The 25,065-nt window shown below is 43.1% G+C and overlaps 1 protein-coding gene across 1 annotated transcript; it reads left to right on the top strand.

The window, feature by feature from the left end:
- On the top strand, nucleotides 1-24,211 carry RAP2A (RAP2A, member of RAS oncogene family). The gene is made up of 2 exons (XM_054974083.1): nucleotides 1-490; nucleotides 20,266-24,211. The coding sequence occupies exons 1-2, from the start codon at nucleotides 177-179 to the stop codon at nucleotides 20,501-20,503; spliced, it is 552 nt and encodes a 183-aa protein (XP_054830058.1). The 5' UTR covers nucleotides 1-176; the 3' UTR covers nucleotides 20,504-24,211.
- Nucleotides 24,212-25,065: the final 854 nt, after the last annotated feature.

Below are 25,065 nucleotides of genomic sequence, written 5' to 3'. Positions count from 1 at the left end.
CCCCGGCGACCGGCAGCACCGCCCAGGGCGCTGCGCGGGGGCGCGGCTCGTCGCTGCCTGCCTGCCTGCCTCCTTCCCTCCCTGCCATGGCGGCGCTGGCGGCGGCGGCGGCAGGGGGGTGAGCGCCTGAGGAGGCGGCGGCGGGTCGGGCGCGAGGGCGGCGGAGGAGGAGGAGGATGCGGGAGTACAAGGTGGTGGTGCTGGGCTCGGGCGGGGTGGGCAAGTCGGCGCTCACCGTCCAGTTCGTCACCGGCACCTTCATCGAGAAGTACGACCCCACCATCGAGGACTTCTACCGCAAGGAGATCGAGGTGGACGCCTCGCCCTCCGTCCTGGAGATCCTCGACACGGCCGGCACCGAGCAGTTCGCCTCCATGCGGGACCTCTACATCAAGAACGGGCAGGGCTTCATCCTGGTCTACAGCCTGGTCAACCAGCAGAGCTTCCAGGACATCCGCCCCATGCGCGACCAGATCATCCGCGTCAAGAGGTGACCCCTCCGGCCGGCGCCCCGGCCCCGCGCCCCCTCCTCTGCCCCCGGGAGAGCCAGCCCGGCTCAGCCGCGCCGGGACTCTCCCGGGCAGATCGGCGCGGGGGGGGGGACACGAGGGGAGTGGGTGCAGAGGGGGGGCTGCGAGGCTTGGCACTGGGGTTGCGGGCACCGAGGGGCACGGAAGGATGCTCCGGCCCCGTAGCCAGAGAGCCCCGTCCTGCTTTGGCTCCTACCCTTTTGCGGTAGAAAAAAGCAAGAGCCCAGTCGCATCTATAAGACTAACACAATTTGTCGTAGGGGATGAGCCTTTCTGAGTCACAGCTCACTTCTTCAGATCTGTTATCTGGAGAAGTGAGCTGTGACTCACGAAAGCTCACACCCTGCCGCACGTTTTGTTAGTCTTATAGGTGCGACTGGACTCTTGCTGTTTTCTGCTACTACAGACAGGCTAACGCAGTTACCCATCTTGACCCTTTGCTGTAGATCAGAAACCTTTGTGCCATCTCTTGGCCAAGTCCTCTTGGCTTGCTCCTTGGTTCCCTGTCCTGCAGGTCGCCCTCTCTAACTGCTGCAGAGAGACACTTTTTTTGCCTTGCTGCATGCAGGCCTGCATCTGATGGGCCTTTCCTGCCCCACTTGGTTGCAGCCCTGCCTGCTTCCCAAACGAGTTCCCTGCCAGTCACTGCCCTGTATCCAGGCCTTCCCAGGAACCTGGTAACAAATCTTGTAGCCATCCTGATGCACCCACATGCAGGGCTTGGCCCTCAGACGTAGCTGCCCTGGGCCCCCTTGCACTATATTTCTGACTGTTGCCACCCTCAGTTTCCACTCCTTTTATTTCCTCCTCTTCTGGTGCTCTGTAGTGCATCTCCATCAGCCCGCACAACTTTTCGGACTTTTGACCCCTGCCCTGTGCGTCTCGAGCATCCTGCACTTTGCTCCTCAACATGCGTAACCTTGCACTTTTCTCAGTTCTGTCCTCTGCCTTATATATCCATTTTTCATATCCCAACTTTACGATTTTATTTAATCTGTGCATGCAAAGTATTATGCTTTCTTCAAAGTGCCTTTTCCTTTGATGTTAGATGGGTCTGGCATTCTGTACCCCTTATTGATGTTAGTATATGCCTCACCCACATGTCACATGCCGTTTTGGATTTCTCCTTTTCTACATGTAAAGGGCAGTTTATCCAAACATTAGAATGAGTTGTGTCCCCTAATAGAAGTGGTCTACGCTCCAGTGTTGGAATAAGCAGTTTGGTAGGATTTTCTTTTCTCCCACGCTGAGATGCAGTCTTGATTCTTTTCTCTTCTGGTTGCGAATTTCAGAACCTCAAGGTCTTGCCCATCCCATTAAGTATGAGTAGGAACTTGCCTTGCAAGCTTTAATATAGACAAGATTACAAAAGCTTTGACTGTTGTCTCATTCATACTTGAGTGATTCAGGCAACCTGTTTGTCATCCCACAGAGTGATTACGGAAAGATATTTCAGGAAGCTGCAGCTCTTAAAAATCCTAAATGTTTCTGCTGTTAAGGATATAATCCTGTGCATGCTTACCAGGGAGTGAACACCCTTGAACGCAGTGGGACTTACATCTGATTAAACATGTATAGGAATGATCTAAAAACTGGTGTGCCTAGTGGTATGCTTTTCAGCATTCATATTTGTAAGCAAATGATGTTGTAGGACGCTAGTGCTGAGAAGATTTTAAATTGTGGTGGAATCACTCCATTCCTAAAACCTCATAGTTTAAGCCATCTTTGTTTATACAATTCCCATATCACTATTTGATATAATCATATAAACTCTAAAACATGGTTTTACATAACACATATATCTAAAACATGAAAACTTAATAATTATTATAGTAATTAAGTGCCCTCAAGTGGTATGTTGATCCTTCATAGGGGTTTCAAGGCAAGAAATGAGCAGCGGTGGTTTGCCATAGCCTTCCTCTGCATAGCAACCATGTTCTTCCTTGGTGGTCTCCCATCCAAGTAATATCCATGACCAATCCTGCTTAGCTTCCAAGCTCTGATGAACTCGGGATATTCAGGCTGCTCATGAAAGATGAACAGCAATACAACCGTATAATCACAAAATATAAAAATCAGGAAACTAGGAAAGCTAGTAAAATAAACTAGTAAAATAAAACGTTCTAGGCCCTACAGTTCACCAAAGGCCTGGCTGTAAAGAAAACTTATGAAGGCACAGGAGTTCAGTGCTTGGTGCAGACCTAGAGAAGATCCTACTCAACACATTCATGATTCTAATCTCATGTGGACATGGAATGTTAAGAAAGCCCTGTTGAGAAGAGCATAGTGGACACAGAGGTTGTAATCCAGTTAGCAGCAGTCTATGACACACAGTGCCTATTGGATAAGGATTACATTGAGTAAAATAGCTTGACTCATTCAGTTACTGAAGGGAGGTGTTGGTGCTTCTATCCAAATCTGTATTGCATCTCCTTTAGGGGCATATTGTTCCTAATATTAAGTATCATGGCGAATTAGGCCTTCAGTTTGCCAAACTTATACTCCCTTAAGTTGCCTTATGAGAAAACGTTTTTAGCTTCTTTGTTGTCGTGAATAGGTGGGCACAAAATCCTGAAAAACCAGAATCTTTTTTCCAGTGGGACTCTTGTAATCGTTCAGTTACAGTAGTCTCAAGAAAAAAAATAATTTGCTATAATCACTTGTCAATGATTGCCTTGCCTAGAATGTAATGTCATTTGGTGACAATATCTAAGGAAATAACTCCAAATATTATAATATTTTTTTCTGGATTTCAGTAAACATTTATGCTAGCCCACTTTGAAAAGCAAGAAGCTTCTCTGCTCCTGTAAGTCTTCTGAGGATACTATTCTGGAATTGACTAATCTTCCTCCAGAATGCTTTGGGAATTCTGGTCCTTGGAGTTTTGCTTACTGTACTGTCGTCTTTAAATATCCTGGGTTTTTATCACCATTGACATTTCATTTGTGGAAATATTGATGGGGAGAACAGCCCTAACCATCAAACATGCTAGACTCTAGTAGTTTGGTTTTTCAAATATTTCCAAACCTTTGCTAATGTGACCAACTCATGGAATTTATTTGCAGTCCTTCTTTGTCCTGTTGACAATCTAAAAGACAAATGCCTTAAGGTTTCGTTCTCCACATTTACTAATTAGCTATGTAGTCTGCTTGGAACCATCCCATTATCAGGGACAAAAATTTCAGATCCACAGGTGCTAGCAAGAAGAGAAAAAATTAAAATATTCAGAGTGAGGGGAAAGTATCAATGTCCGCACATCTTTATGAAAATCTGGAGGGTTTGAGTAATCAAACGTTACCAGTGTAGTGCCTGATTTTCTCGGTTGCACACCTGTAGAGCAGGGCTTGGGAAGTTCTAGGCACCAGGGTACCTGGACATTTCATTGTGGCACCTAGTCTTTTCAGTAGGCATTTATTGCAAGTTCCTATTGGTGATTCTCAATAGAAGTATAAAATGTATTTAGATGAGTAATAGAGGTTAGCTTTTTGTGTGATGACAGCCAGGGGTTACCCCATATTTATTTATACACTTCCAGTGCAATCCTATGGTGAGTTATGCCAGTCTAAGCCCATTGGAGTCTTGGACTAGAGTCACTCTCCATAGGATTGCATTGTTCAGCACTTTAGCTACAACTTTTTAAAAAATGACAAGAAACTGAAGAGTTTGAAATTAGGTTTTGTTGTAGCAATCTTTAGAAGGTATGGTCATTAAAATATAAAACCCTGAAGGCTGCAAAGTAAATTTGGCGCCTATATTTTGGGGGTGGCTCATAAAGCTGAAAAAAATAGTCAAGGCGTGTCAGAGCGCTGGGCACAAATTGTATCTAGTGCAGTTTGATTTCCTTTGGGCTGGGCCGTTAACGAGATTGGTAGGCACTAACATCAGCTGTCAGGGAATTCCACCGTAAGGTGTACTAGTGGTGGAGAACGCCCTCAAGTCTTAGCTGATTTATAGTGACCCCTGGAGGGGTTTTCATGGCAAGTGAGTAACCAAGGTGGTTTGCCATTGCCTGCCTCTGCAACCCTCGTCTTTGTTGGAGGACTCCCATCCAATTACGAACCAAGCTAAGTCCTGCTTAGCTTCTGAGATCTGACAACATCTAGCTCACCTGGGCTATCCAGGTCAGGGTAGCATAAGGCATAGTTTGGCTGTATTTATAAAGTTGTGGCTAAAGGCCCTGCACACCAAGTGTTGAAAATCAGAAGAACTGATAATTGTGCTCAGTATTATTTTTACTTTACTGAAATTTTGGGGTATTATGAACTATGTATTTTATGTATTAAACTACATATTTTAGGGTATTATAAACTACATTTTCCTTAAATTTTTTCAAATGCCTATCTTTATGATAGTTTTTCTTCTGTATTGTTATATCCTTTCAGGTTTAAACTATGGAGTGGGGTGGGGGGGAATTAAAAACACCATGAAAATGTGAGTTAGCATTTTTGGCCGTACCTTGCACATCAGAAAACAAAACCGAGTTCTAAAGAAGAGTTCTGCCTCTTGAAAACTTGTTTCAAGTGCTGCTGCTAACCCACTGGTGCTAAGTCTGCAGTGGAGTCAGAAAAGACCTGTTGCCAGTTTAACAAAGGCAGAGAATTAAAAGTAAACTGTCTGTTTAAGATTAAGATTAAAGACTGTCTGCAGATTAAGAACTTTTTCTTGTGTTGAGGTCATTTGATATAGTTTATCACTAGAGAGTGAAGTGTGATGCATTCTTGCGTGATAGAAAGTATTTGCAGTGAATTCGGATTTTAAAATGCTCCTTGTACCATTGGGGATAAAATCTCTCACGTTTCCCACTTGACCAAAAAGTATGTTGGTGATGGTTCACCAGCCAATGGTTCTAAACCAACGTGAGGCCTTTTGACAAAAGCAGAGTAGTTGAAGAAGGTGCATCATCTTCAAAAAATGCACCAGGCTTTCCCAGAGCTTGCCTGGAATGAGATACTTTGTGAAGGAGAGTTTCTCCATCTCCGTAGTGCTGGACAGACGATGAACGTTTTATGCTTGTCGGTTTTCTTAGTGTGCTTGGCTGCCTTCTGGATCTGTAAATACTTGGTATGATTTCTAAAGCTGGGCATACTTGGAAATGTTTGGAAGCTGCCATTACAAAATGCTAAGGATTTATGCTTGGTTAAAATTTAGTTTCTTATCAATATGATTTGTTCTGTGGCTGTGCCATTAAGTGTAGAAGCACCTGGGATAGTCAGAGTAGATAATACAGCCGCCTTGTGTTGGAGTAGAGGATATGACAAATGTTATAGAACAGACATTATACCATTGACTTCTGAAAAAGAATTATTTTCCTCCCGATTGTCAGTTTTATAACAAGAATATAGACTTGGAACTGAAGACATCCCTAGTGATAAAACTTGGAACAGGGATTGCCAGCTGGAGGCACGTTGGCCAAGTTTGACCTTCAAGATAATTGTGTCTCGCCTGGTAGTCCTACCAAATGTTAGTGATGATAAAATTTTCCTACTGTTTCACTCTTAAGGAAAGTAAACATTTTCACGTTCTAAGAAATAGAGGTTTACCAGACTTCAGACAATACCACTTTTATTCTTTATTTTTTTAAAAAGAGACCATTTGGGTTGCAAAATATATTTCTGGTTCCCTGATTACTGATTGAAGTATAGAACACCCCCTAAGATCACATCTGCTTTCCAGTTTGCTGTAGTGGTTAAGAGCGTGAGACTCTAATCTGGAGGGCCGGGTTTGATTCCCCACTCCTCCACTTGAAGCCAGCTGGGTGACCTTGGGCTAGTCACAGCTCCCTGGAGCTCTCTCAGCCCCACCCACCTCACAGGGTGTTTTGTTGTGGGGATAATAATGACATACTTTGTAAACCGCTCTGAGTGGGCATTTAGTTGTCCTGAAGGGCGGTATATAAATCGAATGTTGTTGTTATATCTGTTGTTGAAGATTATTGGGTAACTAGCACATTAAACATTTGACGTTTCACAGATTCAAAAGAACAAATCTATTTATTTGCTCCTTTTCTGTAAGCAAGGGCTGTATGGATGATCTAACATCCTGGAGCTAACAAGAAGGGTCAGAGGAAGAGCATTCACATCACAGAAGAGCAGAGGGGTTTGTGCTACATGGGTGGTACCTCTGCCACATGTTGATCAGTCTGCTGCTTGGACAAACAGCACTTGGTCTGAGTCTCAGATGTGTGTGTGTGTTTTTTTAAACTATCCCAGAAGCATTCTTAAGAGTGATTCGCTCTTAAAGGACTGAAATGTCCAAGTAACTGTATTCGCTTTGCTGTTCTGCCAGATGCATTTGTAAATTCATTGGGTATTCTCTCGCTGATCTGAGTGAAGCAAGGAGGTTTCCATAGAGGGGAGCCCCTACTCACAAGTCCCTGTTACTAGTGCAGTGGCTGCATAACAGAGAGTGAATGTACCTTGTCATTTTCCGGGCCCTTAGATTGTCATGTGATATCTAAAACAAGTGAGCACTGGTGTCATTGTAGCTGACACAACATTACAATTTGACATGGTTTCACGGATACTCCTTGGGAAGCTGCTCACCCATGCAACATCTCTCATTAGTATTCCATGTGGTGCATCTTAGATACCTGCCGGATCTCAACTGCTGGTTCATCTTTGGGAAAGATTCTGATAACCGGCTCAGGCTAACTTCTTCACATGGTCCCAGCATCATTTCAGAATGTCATTGGGGTAGCTGTACTCTCTGTTTTTTTTTTTTAAAAAAAACCCATCAGCCTAGGGTTGAAAGCATTACCTGATCATCAATTTTTTAATTTAACCTTTCTCAGTATGAGGTCAAGATGATTCTTGGATTCCAAAGGTTTATGTATTCATAATCAATATTTTTGAAAAATGGAAACTTGAAATACATGGGGGGGGTCAATGCCACTACACAGGCACTGCTAGGAAGTAAACATAAGAGTATTAAATCCTTGCCAGACATAGCACAGTAAGTAATAGCAAACAGGAATGTGCAAAACTAGAATTGTTAATTTTTACTGGAACACACACATTGAAACAATAGTTAATGGAATGCAAATCCAGACACTGCTTTTGGGAAAATGGGATTATGCAGATAGTCTTTGAATTGTACGTAGAGAATAAATGAGTGCCAGTTGGTTCAACTAAAGGAAGAGACACTTCCATTTAGTATACGTCCATTACAAAGTTCTTCAAGGAATAAGTTACATGAATAATGTACATACCAATGAAATCTGAGGTCTAGGTTACCTGGGTTAGGATGGGTGTTGGATAGTGCCATTTCTGCGGTGTACTAATTCATTGCATATGTGAAGAGCAGAGGGAAATTGGGCTGTTGATACTAGATAATTCATAATGCCAGAACAGTAACAAATCTTTATCTGGTTAATAAGGAAATCATCCAAGCATAAGTTGATGCTGGAAAGATCATAGACACCTAAATGTTGGATGCTGGCACCTTAAAGTTGGGAAGTTTCCCAGTTATGCCATATTTTTAATAAAATAGGAGTAGAGTTTCAGTAGAGCACATTCAACCTGATGAGGATCATCTCTGCATTAATATCTGGTGGGATAAAACACAATAGATTTTTCTAACATTAAACCTTTGTAAATCCATGATTTATATGAATTCATCGGTATCTGTTTTGTATACTGGGGAAGGATGTACATGTACATGCAAATGCGTATGCACAGTACCAGTCTTGAAAATGTTGACTCTCATGGCTTAGGGTGACAGACCAGGGGCGTGTGTTAAAAAGTAGCTCCTAGCTACCAGCATTTGCTCTGGAAGCCCAAAGGTAGAGGTTTGATGTTCCATGAGGTAGAGGTTTGATGTTCCATGGAAATTTATGCCCATTATAGGCCCTGCTTGGCGCTTCCCACCTGGAGAGCAAAGGTACCCAGAAACAGGTCTTTCTTAGTGGTGGCATCTTTGTGGAATGTCCTCTTTCCGAAGTTTGCATGCAACTTTTGCCAGATGGGGACAGTTCTATTTACCTGGGCTTTGGATTAAATAGGGCTTGGATCCAGCAGAGGATTTCTGCAGACAGGTTTTTGTTATTTCCACTTCCTGCTTGTAGATATGAGCCTCCCCTCATACTGTTGGGGGGGGTGTCCTGTCCCCTAGGAACAGTATTTTGAGCTGAATCAAGAGTGTGGAGGCAAGAAATTCACACTATGAAGATGGAAGTCTCTTCCACTTGCAGAAATTACCAGTGGATCCAAGCCAAGATGAGGTCAGAAAAAAACAGCTTTGTCAGGTTTTGTAAGCTAATTTTTTTGATTCATCGACTGTTTCACCTGTATTTGTTATTGGACTGGCTTTGTTAGGGTGTTTATGCTGGTCTTTAGTTTGGTTGTTGGGCTTCTGTTATATGGGAATTTTAATAGTTTGCTGATGGTTTAAGTTTGGGTTTACTGCATGTTTTTCACATCATTTTTATTTTATGTTGGTTTTACGGTGTATTGCTTGTTTTCTGATGGTTTTCTTATGAATTTAAATTATGAATTTATGAAATTATGAATTTATGAATTTAAATTAACCTTTAAAAAACTGTTGTAAGGCAGCTTTTTCTGGAGCAGTGGCTAGGAAATAAAATTAAATAAATATGGCCTTATCTGAGACATGATTGTACAGCTCTGAAGGAAATATTAGGAGGCTCTCAGATGGGGAGAGGTCTGTAGCAGCCTGGAGGGATCAATTTAAATCACATTTTCCATCAGATATTATTCTAGACAATGGTGCATGCTAATTGGTATAATTAAACAAGTTGATTTACAGCTAAACAGACCTTTTATGCTGCCTGGTATTGTGCTACTGGCTTTGAATATTTTTGCAAAGAAAGCTAAATTAATAAAGGAGGGTTTTATTCAAGATGATGAACAACACTCTTGCAAGTTAATTAATTCATCTGACTCCTGGCGCCAACTGTTAAACTCTTACTGTTAACTCCCAACAGTTAAACTCTTGAACATCTAAAACTTTTAATGAGCTCTGGTACATGAAGGTGTGCTTTTACCACAGTTTGGGGGAGTTTCCAGAACTTCTGCTCTGACAGCTCTTTTCTCCTGTGTTCTGCAGTATTCCATGGATGGGATGGCAAGACCCCAGGCCTGAAAGCCATGCTGTGGCACACACAAAGAAGTATTCCCCCCACTTCTGTTTGTAGTACTGCAGTAGATGGTATGCTTCAGGAGTCGTGATTAGGGGTGTGCAATCCAGATCCAGGATTTGGGGGGAAAGCCATGTTTTTTCCAATCCGGCTTTCCCGAATCAAATCACAGAATCTGGTGTCCAAACCCGAATCCAGGCCCCAGGTCCCCAGTTAAATCCCAGTAACTCGGCTTCAGTCTCTGGCTGGCTCCTGGGCTTCTCCTGCTTTTTTTTTCGAGGAGGGAGGTAGAGGCAGGAGGGAGGGAGAGGAGAGGAGAGTGAGTGACCAACCTGTGCAGGAGCTCTCCTTGTCTGCCTGGCTTCTGTGAGCGACGCAGGTTCAGTTGACCTAAGTTGCAACAGTGCCCCTTGCTTCAGTTTGGTTTGAGTGGATTTCTCTGTTTTAATGTGGTTCTCTGGTTTGACGTTGGTCCTTTTGATTCACATTGGTTGTGGGGGGGATTCTATCCATCCCTTGATTCCTCTTGGTTCTGTTGGGCTTCCTCTGGCAAGTGGGAGTGTGCCTTTGGCCAATGGCAGCCTTACCCCTCTGTGTTCCTGCCTGAGAAGCTGCTTGGAAATGTTTCCCCCACAGGAAGCAACGGAGAGTGGCTGGGGGCACCTTCTTCAGGGGCCCGTAGAACTGGACCTCGGGGTCCAGTCTTCATGGAACTTGGTGGGGGAGTCTTCATTGGACAATCACGAGTCAGTTCTCTGCAAAATTAACAGAGTTTGCTTGAAAAATGATCCTCCTGCAGCCCCCAGATAGTTTTGCCCATAGGGAATAATGGCCTGATAAATCCAGGATTCTCTGATCTGCCTTAAATGAATCTGAGAATCTTTCCTGGATTTCAGGAATCCCAGAATTTTTGTGAGATCCCTGAAACTCGGATCTGGATTTCTTGGATTTTAGTTTTTTTGGGGGGTGCACACTTCTAGTTGTGATGGACTGTAGTGGGAAAGGAAGCCTGAGAAGCCCCAGCACGCAAGCAGAGGTCCTGCGCATGATGGAACACGGTTATTTGCTCGAGGGAGGGCTAAGCTCCAGAAATTTCTAGAACCAGGGAGTGGATATTACAGAGGTGAACAGCTTTCTTCCATAATATGGAAAGTAACCACCCACGTTTACTAAGAAGAATCACAAGCACTGATAACCGAGTCGCAGGACACATTTTTAGCATTTGGATAGTACACAGTTGGAGTCAAAGATCACCCAGGTGGGGCTCAGTGGATGATCACTGGAGCTGGGGACTTACTTGGAGGTGTCAGCCAGGATCGCAGTGCCTGCAGCCACTTCCCAGCTCCTGGCCCCATGTTAATCAGCCGTATACTGTTTTTTAGACGTTTTACCTCCAAGAGTTTTTTCTCTCTCCTGAATTTTTTTCATCAGAGCGTCCTTAAGTCGCTGGTTTTGATTGAATCATAGATTGTTTTAATTTGTGCTTGTTTGTGAATTTCAGATACTGTTCCCCCCCACCCCCCCGGAAGTGTTCAACACATTGAACAAATAAGAGACTGTATTTAAATTTTATTTTAACAAGTTTTTGAAAGAGCAGCTTGCTATAACTGAAACTAGATGTTAAAGAATGCGTCGGAATTTTAAACATTAACTTGGGTTAATGGCATTTTTTAATCGGGAGTTGGTTTCTTAATGTTGATCGAGGCAGGGCACAGAGGGGAAAGTCAAATCTTGTTCCAGTCTTTTGCAGATGGACTGTTTAGAGGCCCACCCGCCTGTATTATGCTCTCTACCTCACAGTGGTTTTAAAATACTGTTGAATTGATTCATAGCAGCTTCTGTTTTATTTGGGGGCCTGGGGATTAATTCTTCTGGACCTGAATGCCGTCTCTGGGAGAAATCACTGTTCTGGATGCACCTCGTGTGATGTTCCTCTTGCTTTTGGGAGGCAGAAACTTCGTACTCTGCTTTCTAAGGGACTCTTGATGTAGATTGGGACCTGGAGAGCTGAACGCTGAGCTCCACATGTCTAAGGACCTCCCTTTCTTCCAGCACATCTGTTCCCTCCTAAAACTGTTCTGCAAAGCTGTTCCCTCCATTACTTTCTTGCACTACTTTTCAATGGAGCAGGGGTCTGGGACTGAAATGATCACCTGGTCACAAAACTCGAATCCGTTCCAAATCTCTTTTTAGCCCTACCCAGAAGCATCCCAGAGAATTTTTTAGCCCTACTCAGAGGCATCCCAGCGGCCCTGATGTAGGCAGCACTTGACTTGGGCTGTTAGCTTGGTCACCGGCAGCTACCCAGAGGCATCCCAGGGAATTTTGGCCCTACCCAGAGGCATCCCAGCGGCCCTGATGCAGGCAGCACTTGGCTTGCCTTCAATCAGGGCATGTGTACCTGTTGCCATGCTTAGATTCTGGGGGGGAAAACCCAAGGAATGACACTGACAGCCTACTCTGCAGGCAGTGTCTTGTGATGATGCAGAAAGATGCTGCCTGGGTAGCTTGTTAGACTAATATTTTCCATTGCTTTCTTGCAATTGAGTTGGCAGGGCACAGGGGAAAGGCGGCAGTGGAAGGCTTGAGGTGGGCAAGATGTTTCGTCTGGCCCCTGTTGCTATCCTGCTTGGAAAAACTGGCATCTCCCTGGTTGTAGCTACTCAGGTGAGGAAAGCTGTAGCTGCCGGTGACCAAGCTAACAGCCCTTTGCCAGCACCCCAAAGGTCTCTTGCGCCTGCCCTGCTTTGGTACAGAGACATTGCTCTGGTGTGTTTAAAACAGGCAAAAGTGGGGATTTTGCAGCGTGATGTATTTCTTGGAAGGCTTGTCAAGGCTTTTAAAGGCACATTAGAAAACGGGTACCATGCATTGACCATGGGGCCTGAAAATAATGAGCAGGACTGAAACCTCAGACTGTGCTGCCTCCAGTACAAGAGGGGAATACTTCTCGAGGCTTGTGAGCCGCACTTCAGCTATTGCCGCTCAGGCCCCAGCGTGAGAACCTTTCTTCTGTGATTGCCTGCCTTCCTATTGCTTGTGCTCTTCAGGTAGCACCAAGGCCAGATGGCGTGAGATTCTCTGTTTGTGTGAATTTACTGTCCTAGTGGCGCAGTTTATTTATTTCCATCTCTTTCCTGCTACTCAGCCCTCAAGGCAGTTTAGAACCATCAAACATTTTTTCCCAAGCATTGCGGGGTGGGGGGGGGGAAGCTGTTTTTACGAGCGCACAGTTGGGTTGTATATTATCACTGTCTGATGATCTCCAGGGCATCACACCCACACAATTTGCTGGCTACCCCGTGGCAAGTTATATCAATATTAATATTTATATAGATGTAAGTTCAGATATCGAAGGGAGAAGTCGGTCATCAAGTAGCGCTTGAGAACAAATGCCCTGCTCCTTCTTTTCTTTGCTTGCCTGAGAGGCTTTGACATGAGCCTTCACAGTAAGCATATCTGACAGTAAAATGCTTTTTAAGAAAAGTTTCAGCCCCTGCCTGCGCTGTTGTCAGAACCTCAGTTTTAGCATTTGATAAACAGAAGATTGCTCATGCTTTCAGACAGCTGCCTCTCAAAACAAACCTGATTGGTATTCTCTCTGTGTTCTCTGTCATCTGAGGCTTAACTATAATTCTTAAACGGGGCTTGCATGTACAGACAGCAAAATAGTTAGCTTTTTATGGCTTTAGTATTTTTGTCCTGTATGGATCATGAACAGAAATGGCCAAAGTGTAAGCCTGTCTGCGACTTGCAAATACATTCACGGGCCTGGATCCCAACCAGCTTTTCCTCTGGTGGGGGCTTTGGCCACTAAAAAGGCTCTGCTGGGCATCATGGGACTTGCATGGGCAAAAGGCCTGTGGAGCAGGGTCTGTAGTAAGGAGGAGAATCAGGAGAGATGAAGCGAAGAGCTGGCTGGATCCAGCCCGTGGGAACCCCATTGTCTTTTGGTTATCTGTAGACGGCTTAAGTAAAAACTTGGTCGAAGGCAGAATGTAGCCCAGAATCTTCGACAAGAAAAGTTGCCGTTGCTATTTCCAAGATGTCTATAAATGATTTATAAAATATATTTTGAGGACTGGGGCAGTACTGCTGTGAGTTTCTTGCAACTGATAGGATTTCTTCCAGGGTGGCTACTTTGCATTGGAACGGGCATTTTAAAGGATCGTGGCAGTCTTCATGTTTCTGGTAAAAAGGATTGATAGAAAAGATTCTCCGAGTCTTGCCTTACATAAGTTATTTGTACATTCAAGGAAGGAAGGTGGTGTCAGATAAAGACCTTAATCCATGGGTGCTTTAGTCATATAGTAGACGTGGACTTTCATTTTCTGTCTTTAACACTCCTCCTCCCCCCCCCCATGAAAAATGTTCATTTTTTAAGATGTTTGTCTTGCAAGGCAGCCTACTGCACTTCCAAGAAGTCATTTTATAAACAGATTGTGTTTCTTAAATTTTCTTTTAACTAAGTGTAGGAGCTGAAATCATGATAGAAATATTTTTCTAGCTGAGGCTCCGCAGTCTTCACTTAGGTTTGATGAAGATGCCGTGTTTCTGAAATAAAGAGAAGGATTATGCCCAAATTGCTGTCATGACTGCTAGAGCTGAAAAAAGAATTAGTGCTTTAAACCTAAGTCTGATGTGTAAATGAAGCTGAAACGAAGGCAGCTATACATTCTGGATTAGCAGGCCTTGCTCTAAAGAGAGTATAAACTTTCCCCCCGAATGTACAGCTCTCCTGCCATCAGCGAATCCCAAACATGTACAAGCATGCAAAGCATGTCTGTAATTTTTGGAAATAATAAAATACTACTTGTGTTGAATGTATTGTATCACAAACAAATATCAAACTCTGTAGTGAAGCGTGTAACTGCTGCATATAATAGCTTAGCTGTAAGGAAACATATGGCCTGCCTTCTTTTGTCAGGGTTGTATGGGTTTTTCCCCCTGCATTGCAGCATTATACTAAAATAAAAATATTTCTCTAGCATGAATCATAGATTGACTGCAGATGTAAAGTGTGTCTGGCATTCCTGCCTTTTGAAATGCTACAAGAAGACCTTGCGCTTAGTACATTTCTGGGCATTGTATCCTTCTTTCCGGAGCACATATTGTCGGGGATGGGGAGGTGCATGAGCCCCTTTTAGCTTCGCCTCTGTCATAAATGCGGAAACAGTTGCATATCAAGTTTTGTGGATGTGGGTGCGTGTGAAGCAAGATGTGGTCCTGCCCCTGAGACTCCATCAGCTTCTTTCTGGCCGCTTAATGATTCTCAGCAGTGGTTGGTGCTCCCTTAACCTTTTTGCATTTATTTAATAAAACCACTGGATTTCTTGGTGCAAATAACAATAGTGCCTGTTGCTAGAACTGCTGATAATGAGAAAAATAAAATAGGTGTAGGTTGGTTTAATTTTTCTTAGACCCAGAATCATATGTCAGTGATTTAATTTTGCTGTTTGTGGATTGCTCAGTGCTGTTATGGAATATTTCTATCCTGCGTCTCCAAGAAATCTTGTCCAGAGCAGCTAACAAAAAGAGAACAATAAAACACAATTTTAAAAGTTCCAATAATCAGTTGTATAAAACTTAGACTGGAAGCAGACCATAGAGAATGAGAAGTACCAAAAGTGGATTAAAATGATGTAAAAACTTGAGTGAAGAATGATGCTTTTCTCTGGCATCTGAGAGCTAATAAGGGAGGTACCAAGTGAGCAAGAAGAAGAACATTTCTCAGCCGGGGAGCGACCATTCATTAGGCTCTGTCTCTAGTCACCACTTGTCTCAGTTCTATGGCTGACGGCACCATTCACTGGTCTTTGTGGTGATGATTTTAGTGAGTGGGCAGGACAACATTTAAAGGCAAGTACTAGGGCTTTGAACTGCACCCAGTAACAGGTGGACACAACTGAAGAGTGACTTTGTATCCAGCCCCAATAACAATCTGACCTCTGCATTCTGGACTAACTGATGTTTCTAGACTATCTTTGAAAACCGACCAATGAACAGCACAATACCATAATCACATCTGGATGTGCTCAGGACATGGAGCATCTTAGTCAAATCTTGCTTTTCTAAGAATGGCCACAGCTGGTATATTAACCAAAGTTGGTAAAAGATGCTATGTACCACAGTGGAGACCTGAGCCTCCACCCATAGACCAGGATCCAGCAGCGTCTGCAAGCTACACGTGTTCTTTCTGGGGGAGTGTAACTCCTCCAGGATAAGCTGAATTCTCAAGTGGCTTTATCATCGGCCAACAGCTCCACAGTCTTATCTGGACTGAGCTTCAGTTTATTGTCTTCATCCATCCCATTGCTTTCGCCAAGCACTTGTTCTGACTTTCTACAGACCCACCGGATTCTGCTGCTGGAGCTGGGTGTCTGCCACATATTAGTGGCACCTCACTCCAGTCCTTTTCCAGTGGTTTCATGTGGGTTTTTCAACAGCATGGAATGCCATAGATTTAATGCTAAGGTGTTGAACAGCATCACTCCTCCAAATACCACCTTCTGGAAGCATCGGTCCGTGTAGGCAAGGAACTAAAGTACATGGTGCTCCCCCGACCCCAACCCACCCAATCTCTCAAGAAGGTTATGGTCAGTGGTCTCAAAAAGCCACTGAGTATCCAGGAGAACCAACAAAGATGGAGTCTGCCTGCCACTCTCCAAATGAAAATTGTTAATCACGGTGATCCAGGCCATTTCTGTCCCAAACCCAGTAAGACTGGGATCTAGATAATCTGTTCCTTCAAAGACCCCTGGATCACCATACACTTGAGCACCTTGCCTAGAAATGGGATGCTGACTGTCAGGTGGTAGTTAATCAGGTCATTTGAGTCCAGGGAAGCCTTTTACAGGATTAGCTCTGTTATCTGCCTCTGCAAAACAACAAAGATAGGTGCCTCCAACTTTTGATTGTAGGGCAGTGAGCATTTCTTGAATGCTTATTTTTCTGAGATGCGAGTCTTTCTGTAGAATTTTTATCGGCATTCTAGGGCGATAGGAGAACTTTTCGAGAGCTGTGGGCCTTACAACAACAATAATGTATTGCACCTATGGCCTCATTATGTTTCTAGTGGCTTTCTTTAGAGCAACTGTGGCACTAAAATGTAATAGAGATGCTTATTAGTTTAACCATTATTTGTCAGGACAATTTAAGACATAACTATAGTCCAGTTGTCGCAATACCATTTACAGTAGAAGTAGTACCACCAGCAAAATTGCAAGCTTGATATGAGAGGAACATTTTTTTCAGACATAGCACGAACCAAAAGCAAAACCCAATCATGAGTTTCAACAAAAAACAAAACTAGTGTAGCCTTTTAGAAGACGTTAATTTTTCTCCATTCGACTCTGAAGATTTTTGTGGAGGAGTGTGGGTCCCCCCCCCCCCGATATTAATGTGCATATCTTGAACACAATGTTTGTCCTACAACATTTATTTAAGCATATCATGATTAAGGAGGTGTTGGCAGCAACCCTTTTACTTAGCATATTGAGCTTTTCCAGCTTTTTGATTTTCTTGCAACAACAACAAAAACCAAAACTAGTTCATGAAGTGTTGAAGCTTCTCATTTGTGGCCAAACTGGAAGTCTAGAGCAGTGTTTCTCAACCTTTTTCCAACCGTGGCCCCCTTCCGACCTTGTTTCCTTCCTGTGCCCCCCCTGTCCTACTGGTATAAAGGTAGCTATTTTATATGCCAATAAATTCCGCTTTTTCTTCCTTATATGGAATACCCCTGCTCTTTAGCTCCTCCTGGCGGACTCAGGGTTACGCTTGCATGAAGAAACAGCACCCCACACACTGTCTTTTCTGTTTTCTCCGTCACTTCTCTGTTTTCTTTACTTCTCACTTCCTTCTGTGGCCCCCTAGTCTCATGCTGTGGCTCCCCATTTATGCAATTTTTACCTGTGGCCCCCTTGGAATATCCTGGGGCCCCCTGGGGGGCCATATGGCCGCAGGTTGAGAACCAATGGTCTAGAGAGTGAATTTCCCATCTTTGACAAGCACTGAGTCAGGCTGGTGTGCATGATATTTAGGCAGGGGGCTGCGAGTGATAGGTGCATAGGGTCTTAGGTAAAAGATTTAAAGGCCTACCCTGAGTTTTACCAAAGTACTAGCCCAAATGTATATTTGAATGAAAGATGTGTAGAAGTTAACAGACCATCATCATGTGTGTTGCAACCTAACAGAAGACTCTAGTAGTAACTGAACATCTATTGTTTATTGTAGCATGCGCTTTTGTTAACCAGAGTCCAGTGAGCAACAGCAGTGAGCAGTGTTTCCCCCCAAAAAAGTTTATGCCACAGTAATGTATTGACCTTTAAAGTGCCACAAGATGCTTTGTTTTGTGTGGAGAAAATTTACTTGACCTTGGTAAGAAGCAATTGTGTAAAGTTAATCTTACCTCTTCTGACACCTCTCTGACCATCTGAATGTGTTTGTATGTTATGTCCCATCAAGTCACCTCTGACCTGTGGTGACCCTATGAATGAAAGACCTCCCAAACGTCCTATCATTAACATATTTGCTCAGATCCTGCAAACTGGAGGACGTGGCTTCTTTTATTGAGTCAAGCCATCTCGTTTGAGGTCTTTCTCTTTTCCTACTGCCTTCTACGTTTCCAAGCATTATTAACTTTTCCCTAGAATCTTGTCTTCTCATGATGTGATCAAAGTACGATAACCCCAGTTTTGTCATTTTAGCTCCTAGGGAGAATTCAGGCTTGATTTGATCTAGTACCCATTGATTTGTCTTTTTGGCCGTCCACAGTATCCGCAAAACTTTCCTCCAGCACCACATTTCAAATGAATCAATTTTCTTCCTGTCAGCTTTCTTTACCGTCCAACTTTCACATCCATACATAGTAATGAGGAATACCATATATGAATATAAAATAGAATATTGTGTTCCATTGTTGCGTTTTTTGTCTTTTTAACAAAAGATAATAAATTACTTGGGCTGGACTTCAGGGTTCTTCATTTGCTCTGCCTCAAGTCCTCATCCCTGTTTTATGAATATGAGCATAAATTATTGTCTTTGAAGTTATTCTCTATTTATATCTCCTATCATGATTTCAGAGAGAACTTTTACTCTCTAGCAGAACACTGGCCAATTCTGGAGTGCTGATATTCCGATGTTCAGACTGTGCCGTAGCGTTCCACTAACCAGAGTTTGAAGCCCTTTGCCACTGTAAGGGCTTTCCTGCTTTCTAGTTTCAAATGTATCCCCGTGCACCCGGTTTGCCCATTCTTTTAACATGGGATGGGGAGAGTTAGTTGATTTGGAATTTACCAAAGTTTTACTGCCATTTCAACTCATTAATGATACCACAAGTTTAATACTATTCAGTAATTTCTATTATGAAACTAAAGAAATGGATAAATCTTAAAATGGAGAACTTAACCCAGATAAAAATAAAGTCTGATTACCGGATAATGGGCTAGAGCCAGAAGGGAACCAGTTTCAAGGATTTTTCTCACGTGCGTTATGCAGACATTACAGCTCTGGTTGCCTCACCTGTAGCCCTGAGGGCCTAACTAAATAGGTGCAACTTTAGAGCTGAACTCGGTCACTGGGCCTGAAGCATGGTGGGACCAGGTGGAACCCCCCCCCCGTGGCTCTTCAAGTGCTGAAACAGCCATGGGGGGGGGCTGTTGCAGCACTTGAAAAGGCATGGGGTAGGGACAAGATCACCTGGTCATGCCATGCTTCAGGCCCAGTTAGTATCAGGCCCTTGTGGCATTTTCAAATGGCAGAGTTGGGCTCTAAAGTGGCAGTGGCATCCACGAGTCAGACCTGCGGACTCTGTAATGTCTATTTTGGCCCTGAATGAGCGGAACTAGTGAAACCAGCACCAGCTTAGGATGCTGGAGCATTGCGCTGCATGTACCCCTGTCTGTTCATTTAAATTGTAATATTGCATTTTGTTTGCAAGATGCTTGGAGATCCCATATGTGGGAGAAGGGAGGGATATAAATGCTTATATAAAATAAATGCTGACCCTGAGGATCATCTAACCCCTGAAGCAGTGGATTGCAGCTGAAATGGTGAGGAGGGGAAGATCTGTTCTGTAGCACAGAAGTGCAGTCCTCTGAATCCAACTCATTCCAAGCAGTGAAATTCTCATAACTAGAACCAGATGCCTAATATAAAATAAAAAAAATGTAAACACACAAAAAACAGAAATTCTGTCTTGATTTGTCTGGAACCAAAACAGACTGCAATTCTGATGGACATCTATACTCCTTTACCTGGGGAGCCTTCTTGTAGAAGCAAATTAACGAATCTGGATTTTGATTCTTATTTTCTTGGCAATTTTTTAAAAGATAGAATTTTAAAAGTTAAATTGTTTGTTTTATTTAACAAAGTTCATAGCCCATCTTTCTGCTGTTACAATGGCAACCACAGAGGCTAACAAATTAAAACATGCATACTAAAACCACATTATAAAACCATTAAAATCAACCAAAGCACATCATTAAAACAGTTAAAATGAGCACAACTGCCAAATTTCCTTTTTATTGCACAATGCCAGAGCTGTCTGAGATAATAGGCTACTTTACTCCTGAAAAGTGTTTTAGGGATTTATTTATCAACAAAGGTTTTCAAACTACATTTTTTTTTTGTTTTAATTTGCAGGTATGAAAAGGTCCCTGTGATCTTGGTGGGGAATAAAGTGGACCTGGAGAGCGAGAGGGAAGTATCGTCCAGTGAAGGCAGAGCCCTGGCTGAAGAATGGGGTTGCCCATTTATGGAGACTTCTGCTAAAAGTAAAACAATGGTGGATGAGCTGTTTGCAGAAATCGTCCGGCAGATGAACTATGCATCTCAGCCGGATAAAGATGATCCATGTTGTTCTGCATGTAATATACAATAGCATTACGAACGGTTGACTTGGACCTTAATTTCTTGTATTTTTTGGTAAAGTAACAGAACGGATTGCTTCGCTTTGTGATTTCAGTTGGGTCTCTTGGGATAAATCCAAAGCGGAGTAGCAGCGTTAACCCCAAGCAGAACGTGGACATTGATGGGTGTGAGTTTCTGCAAGTCATTTACTTGGAGCACATCTTCTGCACCCACAACTCTGCAGCCTAGGGAACAGATTTACAGGGTGAGCACAAACGATGTTCGTTGGCCTTGTCAAGCAACAGCCGTTACTGCTTTTAAGTTGAGAGGTGTTGATGGTGGTGAAAAGGAAAGCACCAGCAAAGACCATTTGCACTCTGCATATTCTCTGCTGATAAATAAAATTTAACCAACTTTTAAGTGTCTGCATATTGAATTTCAGGACTTGTCACTCGTGGCCAAGTTTACTCAGTCAAATATGCTACGTTCATCTTTACCTTTGACACAAGTGTTAGTAGGATTATTGGCAAATTGATGTAATTCTGGTTAAAAAAAAACTTTTAATTTGATTTTTTCCCCTATTATCTGATCATGCGAAAAGGAAAATATTCCATCAGTACTTGAAAGTAAATAGAGAAGCTCTGAAAGAGTCGGTGGCTTGTGAAGAGAACAGTGAGACGTCGGAATGTGTTAAATATTCGGCTCTGCTGCTCAGAAACGGTATGGATTGCTTCAGATGCTGTTCGGTCAGGAAACCAAACAAACCCTCTTTTCATGAAGCAGAAAGCCTGTTCATCTCTTTCCTGAACCAGGAGGGAAGCAACTGGGATGGGGGGGAAAATATCGCTTAGCCTTATTAACAAGGAAAAATTTAGCACATTAACAAATACCATCTTGTAAGGAAAATGAAGCCATGTTGTATCCAGATGTTCCTTTTTGCAAAAAAAACCTCACCAGGACAGTCCGAGCATCTTGCATTTTTAAGTTTCAAGGATGCTGGTTTATTTCTTGCCTTTAAGGGCTGCTGTGTCTTTGGTGTGATACCCTGATTAACCTTTGAAAGTCAGATTTGCCATTTTATAGCTTTAATGTTGGCAACTTGGTTAATTGAATTAGCTGTGTTGAAGTTACTTTGGCTCGGAAGTTGAATGCACAGTGTTGTAGTTCCACAGGTGAGGGAGGGGAGAGGTTCCCCCCCCCCGACTTCAATTGCCTAACATGCTAGTCAGATGCTGCCATACAGTGATGCTGTTGCCCTGGTAATTGCCGTGACAACGTGAGTGAAAACATTGTTTTGAAATGGTGCTCAGCCTCTGATCTTAAATTTCACAGCAGTGAAATACTTACCATTTGCATGACTTAACAGCACCGGTTGTATCTATTCTGATGTCTTACAATCAAGGAAGTTTCCAATCAGGAACGTCTAGGGTTGAAATGCTGGAGAGATCCCGTTGAGACGGACCTTTGCAGAGACGCTTGGCCTTTAAATGCAATACCATTGAGCCTGTGGTCCAAATACCACTCTGGAGTTTGGCTTCTCAGTCTTGTGAACTAGCTGTGTAATTCCTTTGTGTCAATGAGTGGAGCAGCGTGTGCGTATCTTGTGTGCCTGTTGTTGGGACTGTATGTGCGTGTGTGACTTTACAAATGCTGTAATGAACTTGAGTTCTGAGGCGTTGGCCTCCATCAGCAGAAATACACCTTGCAATCTGAAACGTGTCTAAAGAGAGAAACGGCATTCAGAAATGTGCGTTTGAACTTAGACAACACTTGGCCACTTTATTTCTTAGAACAGAACCGCGTTTAATTTAATTCACGATTTAAAGATGATGGATGCGGAAAGGCCCCTGTTGCCTTAGTCCCTGCATGTTTTTCCATAACCAAGGAAGCAAAGAATGGAATGCGAAACATGATGTCCTGCTCTGGAAATGTAGCTCCTTCCCAGTCAGCCTGCACAGCCTTTGCAGTTGTGGCGCCTACTATTGACAACCTGCATGTATCAAGGGGGAAAATTGTCACGAGTTCAACAATACACAAAATACTTTAGAAGGAATGTCCCTGCAGAAGTAGTTTTGTCTCTTAGGAAAATAACTAGCTTCAGAATTGAAATAACACGCCGCCACCCCCCCCCCCACCCCATGTATACCATTCATTTTGGATATTGATCTGAGTGACTCCAAGAACATTTCATGTCTCTTGCATGGCAAACTGTTTAGACACCCGTTACAGTGATATAGGTAACATGAATGAAGGGTAATGAATGGCATTTGTGACAAACAAACGGGCATGGAAGCCATTGCAATGCCATTTTTCAATCAAAAATACTTCCTAGACAACACTTGTTACGGTCTTAGAGGCAAAGGCATTGTGTTGTTGCAAAAGTGTAACGGTTTATGTGATGTATAATTCTAAGGAGATAGTTTTTTGTGCTGTTTGGATTCTGCTGATATGACTAGTGAGAGAGTGGCGAGGGGAGGCTGGCCTGAGGTTTTGAAATTTGCAAGAGGGATATTCCAGCTGCAGTCTAATCACACTTGCGTGGTTTCTCCCCCAAAGAAATAGACTTTACCTCTGTGTAATGTGCTTAGGCCAGCAAAGGGAGTCACAGGTAAAAATTGACAATGGCCAGTTGTTTAGTGCCAGTTCCAAAGGTCCAGGGCACCTGTGGTTCCTTCCTCCCTCTTTCCAGCCGGTGGCGGTGGTAGTGGCTTGTCTTGTGGCCATGGCTCTGTTGTGTATGGTGTGTTCTGTTGGCTGGAGACAGATTTAAAGAAAGTCAGCAGGCAACCCTGGCTCTGTGCCACTGGAGACGTGGGATAGACCCTGCAGTGACCGTAACTTGCCCCAGCAGTGCTCTCCCACTTACTGAGCAGGAGCGGCATGCTGGCATCTGTAAACAGCACTACACGTCCCGGGAATTACTTACCACGGATCAGTGCATTATTTTGTATCCTGATCAAATTCCAATGATAGTATTTTTGTTTTGGTATAACATGCCTTAAAATATTATCATTTGATCCAAAGACCCGCCGTTCTTTAGCTGTTCTCGTAGAGTTCTGTATTTTTCTGCAGACGGCATTTTTACGTTTGTATTGTAAAATGTTGCAAATCCTTCTGAAAATGTGTTAATTGCCCTTTTCCTTTCCACAAGAGTTAATCAAGCCATCATCAGTCCTAAAAGCTTTTAAGGTAAGGATTTTTTTTCTCCTTCCTGTATCAGTAGCAGCTTTTGGAGACACAGTCTTCTGTCAGGACCAACAATACATTAGCTCCTCTTCCATACACTCCATTTCTAAAGATGCCATTTACTTTCTGCGGGCAAACTTACTGGTATTTGCTTTTTTTACACAACAAATGTTATCTGTTTAGGTTGTTTTTCCCTCAGCTTGCGATCAAAGCACTAACTGGACAGTAATGGCAAAACTCTGTGACGAAGTACATTTGGCAAGAATTTTCATATGCATTATTCCTGTTGTCACAGTTCTTGATCAGGGTTTCAAATGATTGCAATGTGTTTTTGAGACTAGGCTTAACTTGACAATTTGGAATTTCCTAAGAGTTGAATAAAGATATTTAACAGTTGATTATTGAGCTCAATTGCAACTGATAACTGAAAAAAAAATGCAGCAAGTTTTATAAGGGGTCAGTTGTTTAAAATCACGCTGTTTCAAAAAGAAATCAAATTGTACATAGAACTCAATGCAAACTCAGCAGTTGTATTTGGAGTTAAATTATTTTAACAAATAAATTTATTTAATGAAATGTCTGTTGGATTTCCTTTCCCCGTCCCCTCCTTACTGTCTTGCTCAAAAACGGAACCGAATCTGCCCTGTTTTTAATTACTTGGTGAAAATTTAGTTAGTCCCATCAGACGGGTTCTGTAAATGTACACATTTGTCACGCACTCTAGGTTTGTAAAACTCTCAAACCCCATTTGTGTGTATTAAGCGAATAGGTGATTAAATATCTGCGAAGTGGACTAAAGCTACCTGTTAACATCTAATAATGCTAAATCCAGCTATTAATAGCAATGCAGCACTGATCTAAAATGCCTTGAGTCTTAGTAGTGCATCACACATGAGATTCTTTGGGCTTTGGGCTTCTGCGGCTCTGCAGAATGTCTATTAGTTCTATTTCGGTTGTGGTGGTGCTGATGCTAACACGATTGTTCCAGCCAACTGACAGTGATTAGCAGTTGCATTGCAGTCCTGCCAGTATGGATAAAATACGCCATTGTGTGTGACAGAACTGTGGATTGGGTGGTTTTTGTTTCTATGCCATGTGGGTCCTTAGGTGCCAAACACTGGAGGCTGGCACACTGTGAGAACTATGCACTCCATGGCTAGTGCTGTGAAGACTGGCAAATGCTCCTAATTGTACACGGCTGTCAGCTGGTCTTGCAACTGATAACTAGCCCATTCATTCTATAGACAAATTTCCCCCGCCGTTTTGGCCCCAGTCCTTCCAAAGTCCTCTGGGAGCAATTCGACCCATTTAGTAATATCTCTGTATAAATGTGCTACTTTTGCAAAGGAGAGTGAGAGCATATAGAGTAGTGCGGACTGTGAATTCTTTTGTCTCTTCTCCCTCGCC

This window comes from Eublepharis macularius, chromosome 3 (assembly GCF_028583425.1).
Source record: "Eublepharis macularius isolate TG4126 chromosome 3, MPM_Emac_v1.0, whole genome shotgun sequence".
Classification (NCBI taxonomy): domain Eukaryota; kingdom Metazoa; phylum Chordata; class Lepidosauria; order Squamata; family Eublepharidae; genus Eublepharis; species Eublepharis macularius.
Note: the sequence above shows the minus strand (reverse complement) of the source record. Positions and strands in the feature narration are given on the sequence as shown.

Excerpts from the sequence above, each read along its gene's own strand:
- RAP2A (XM_054974083.1), top strand. The coding sequence starts at position 177 with ATGCGGGAGTACAAGGTGGTGGTGCTGGGCTCGGGCGGGGTGGGCAAG. Across the intron at positions 491-20,265 it reads CAGATCATCCGCGTCAAGAG|GTATGAAAAGGTCCCTGTGA; the intron begins GTGACCCCTCCG and ends TTTAATTTGCAG.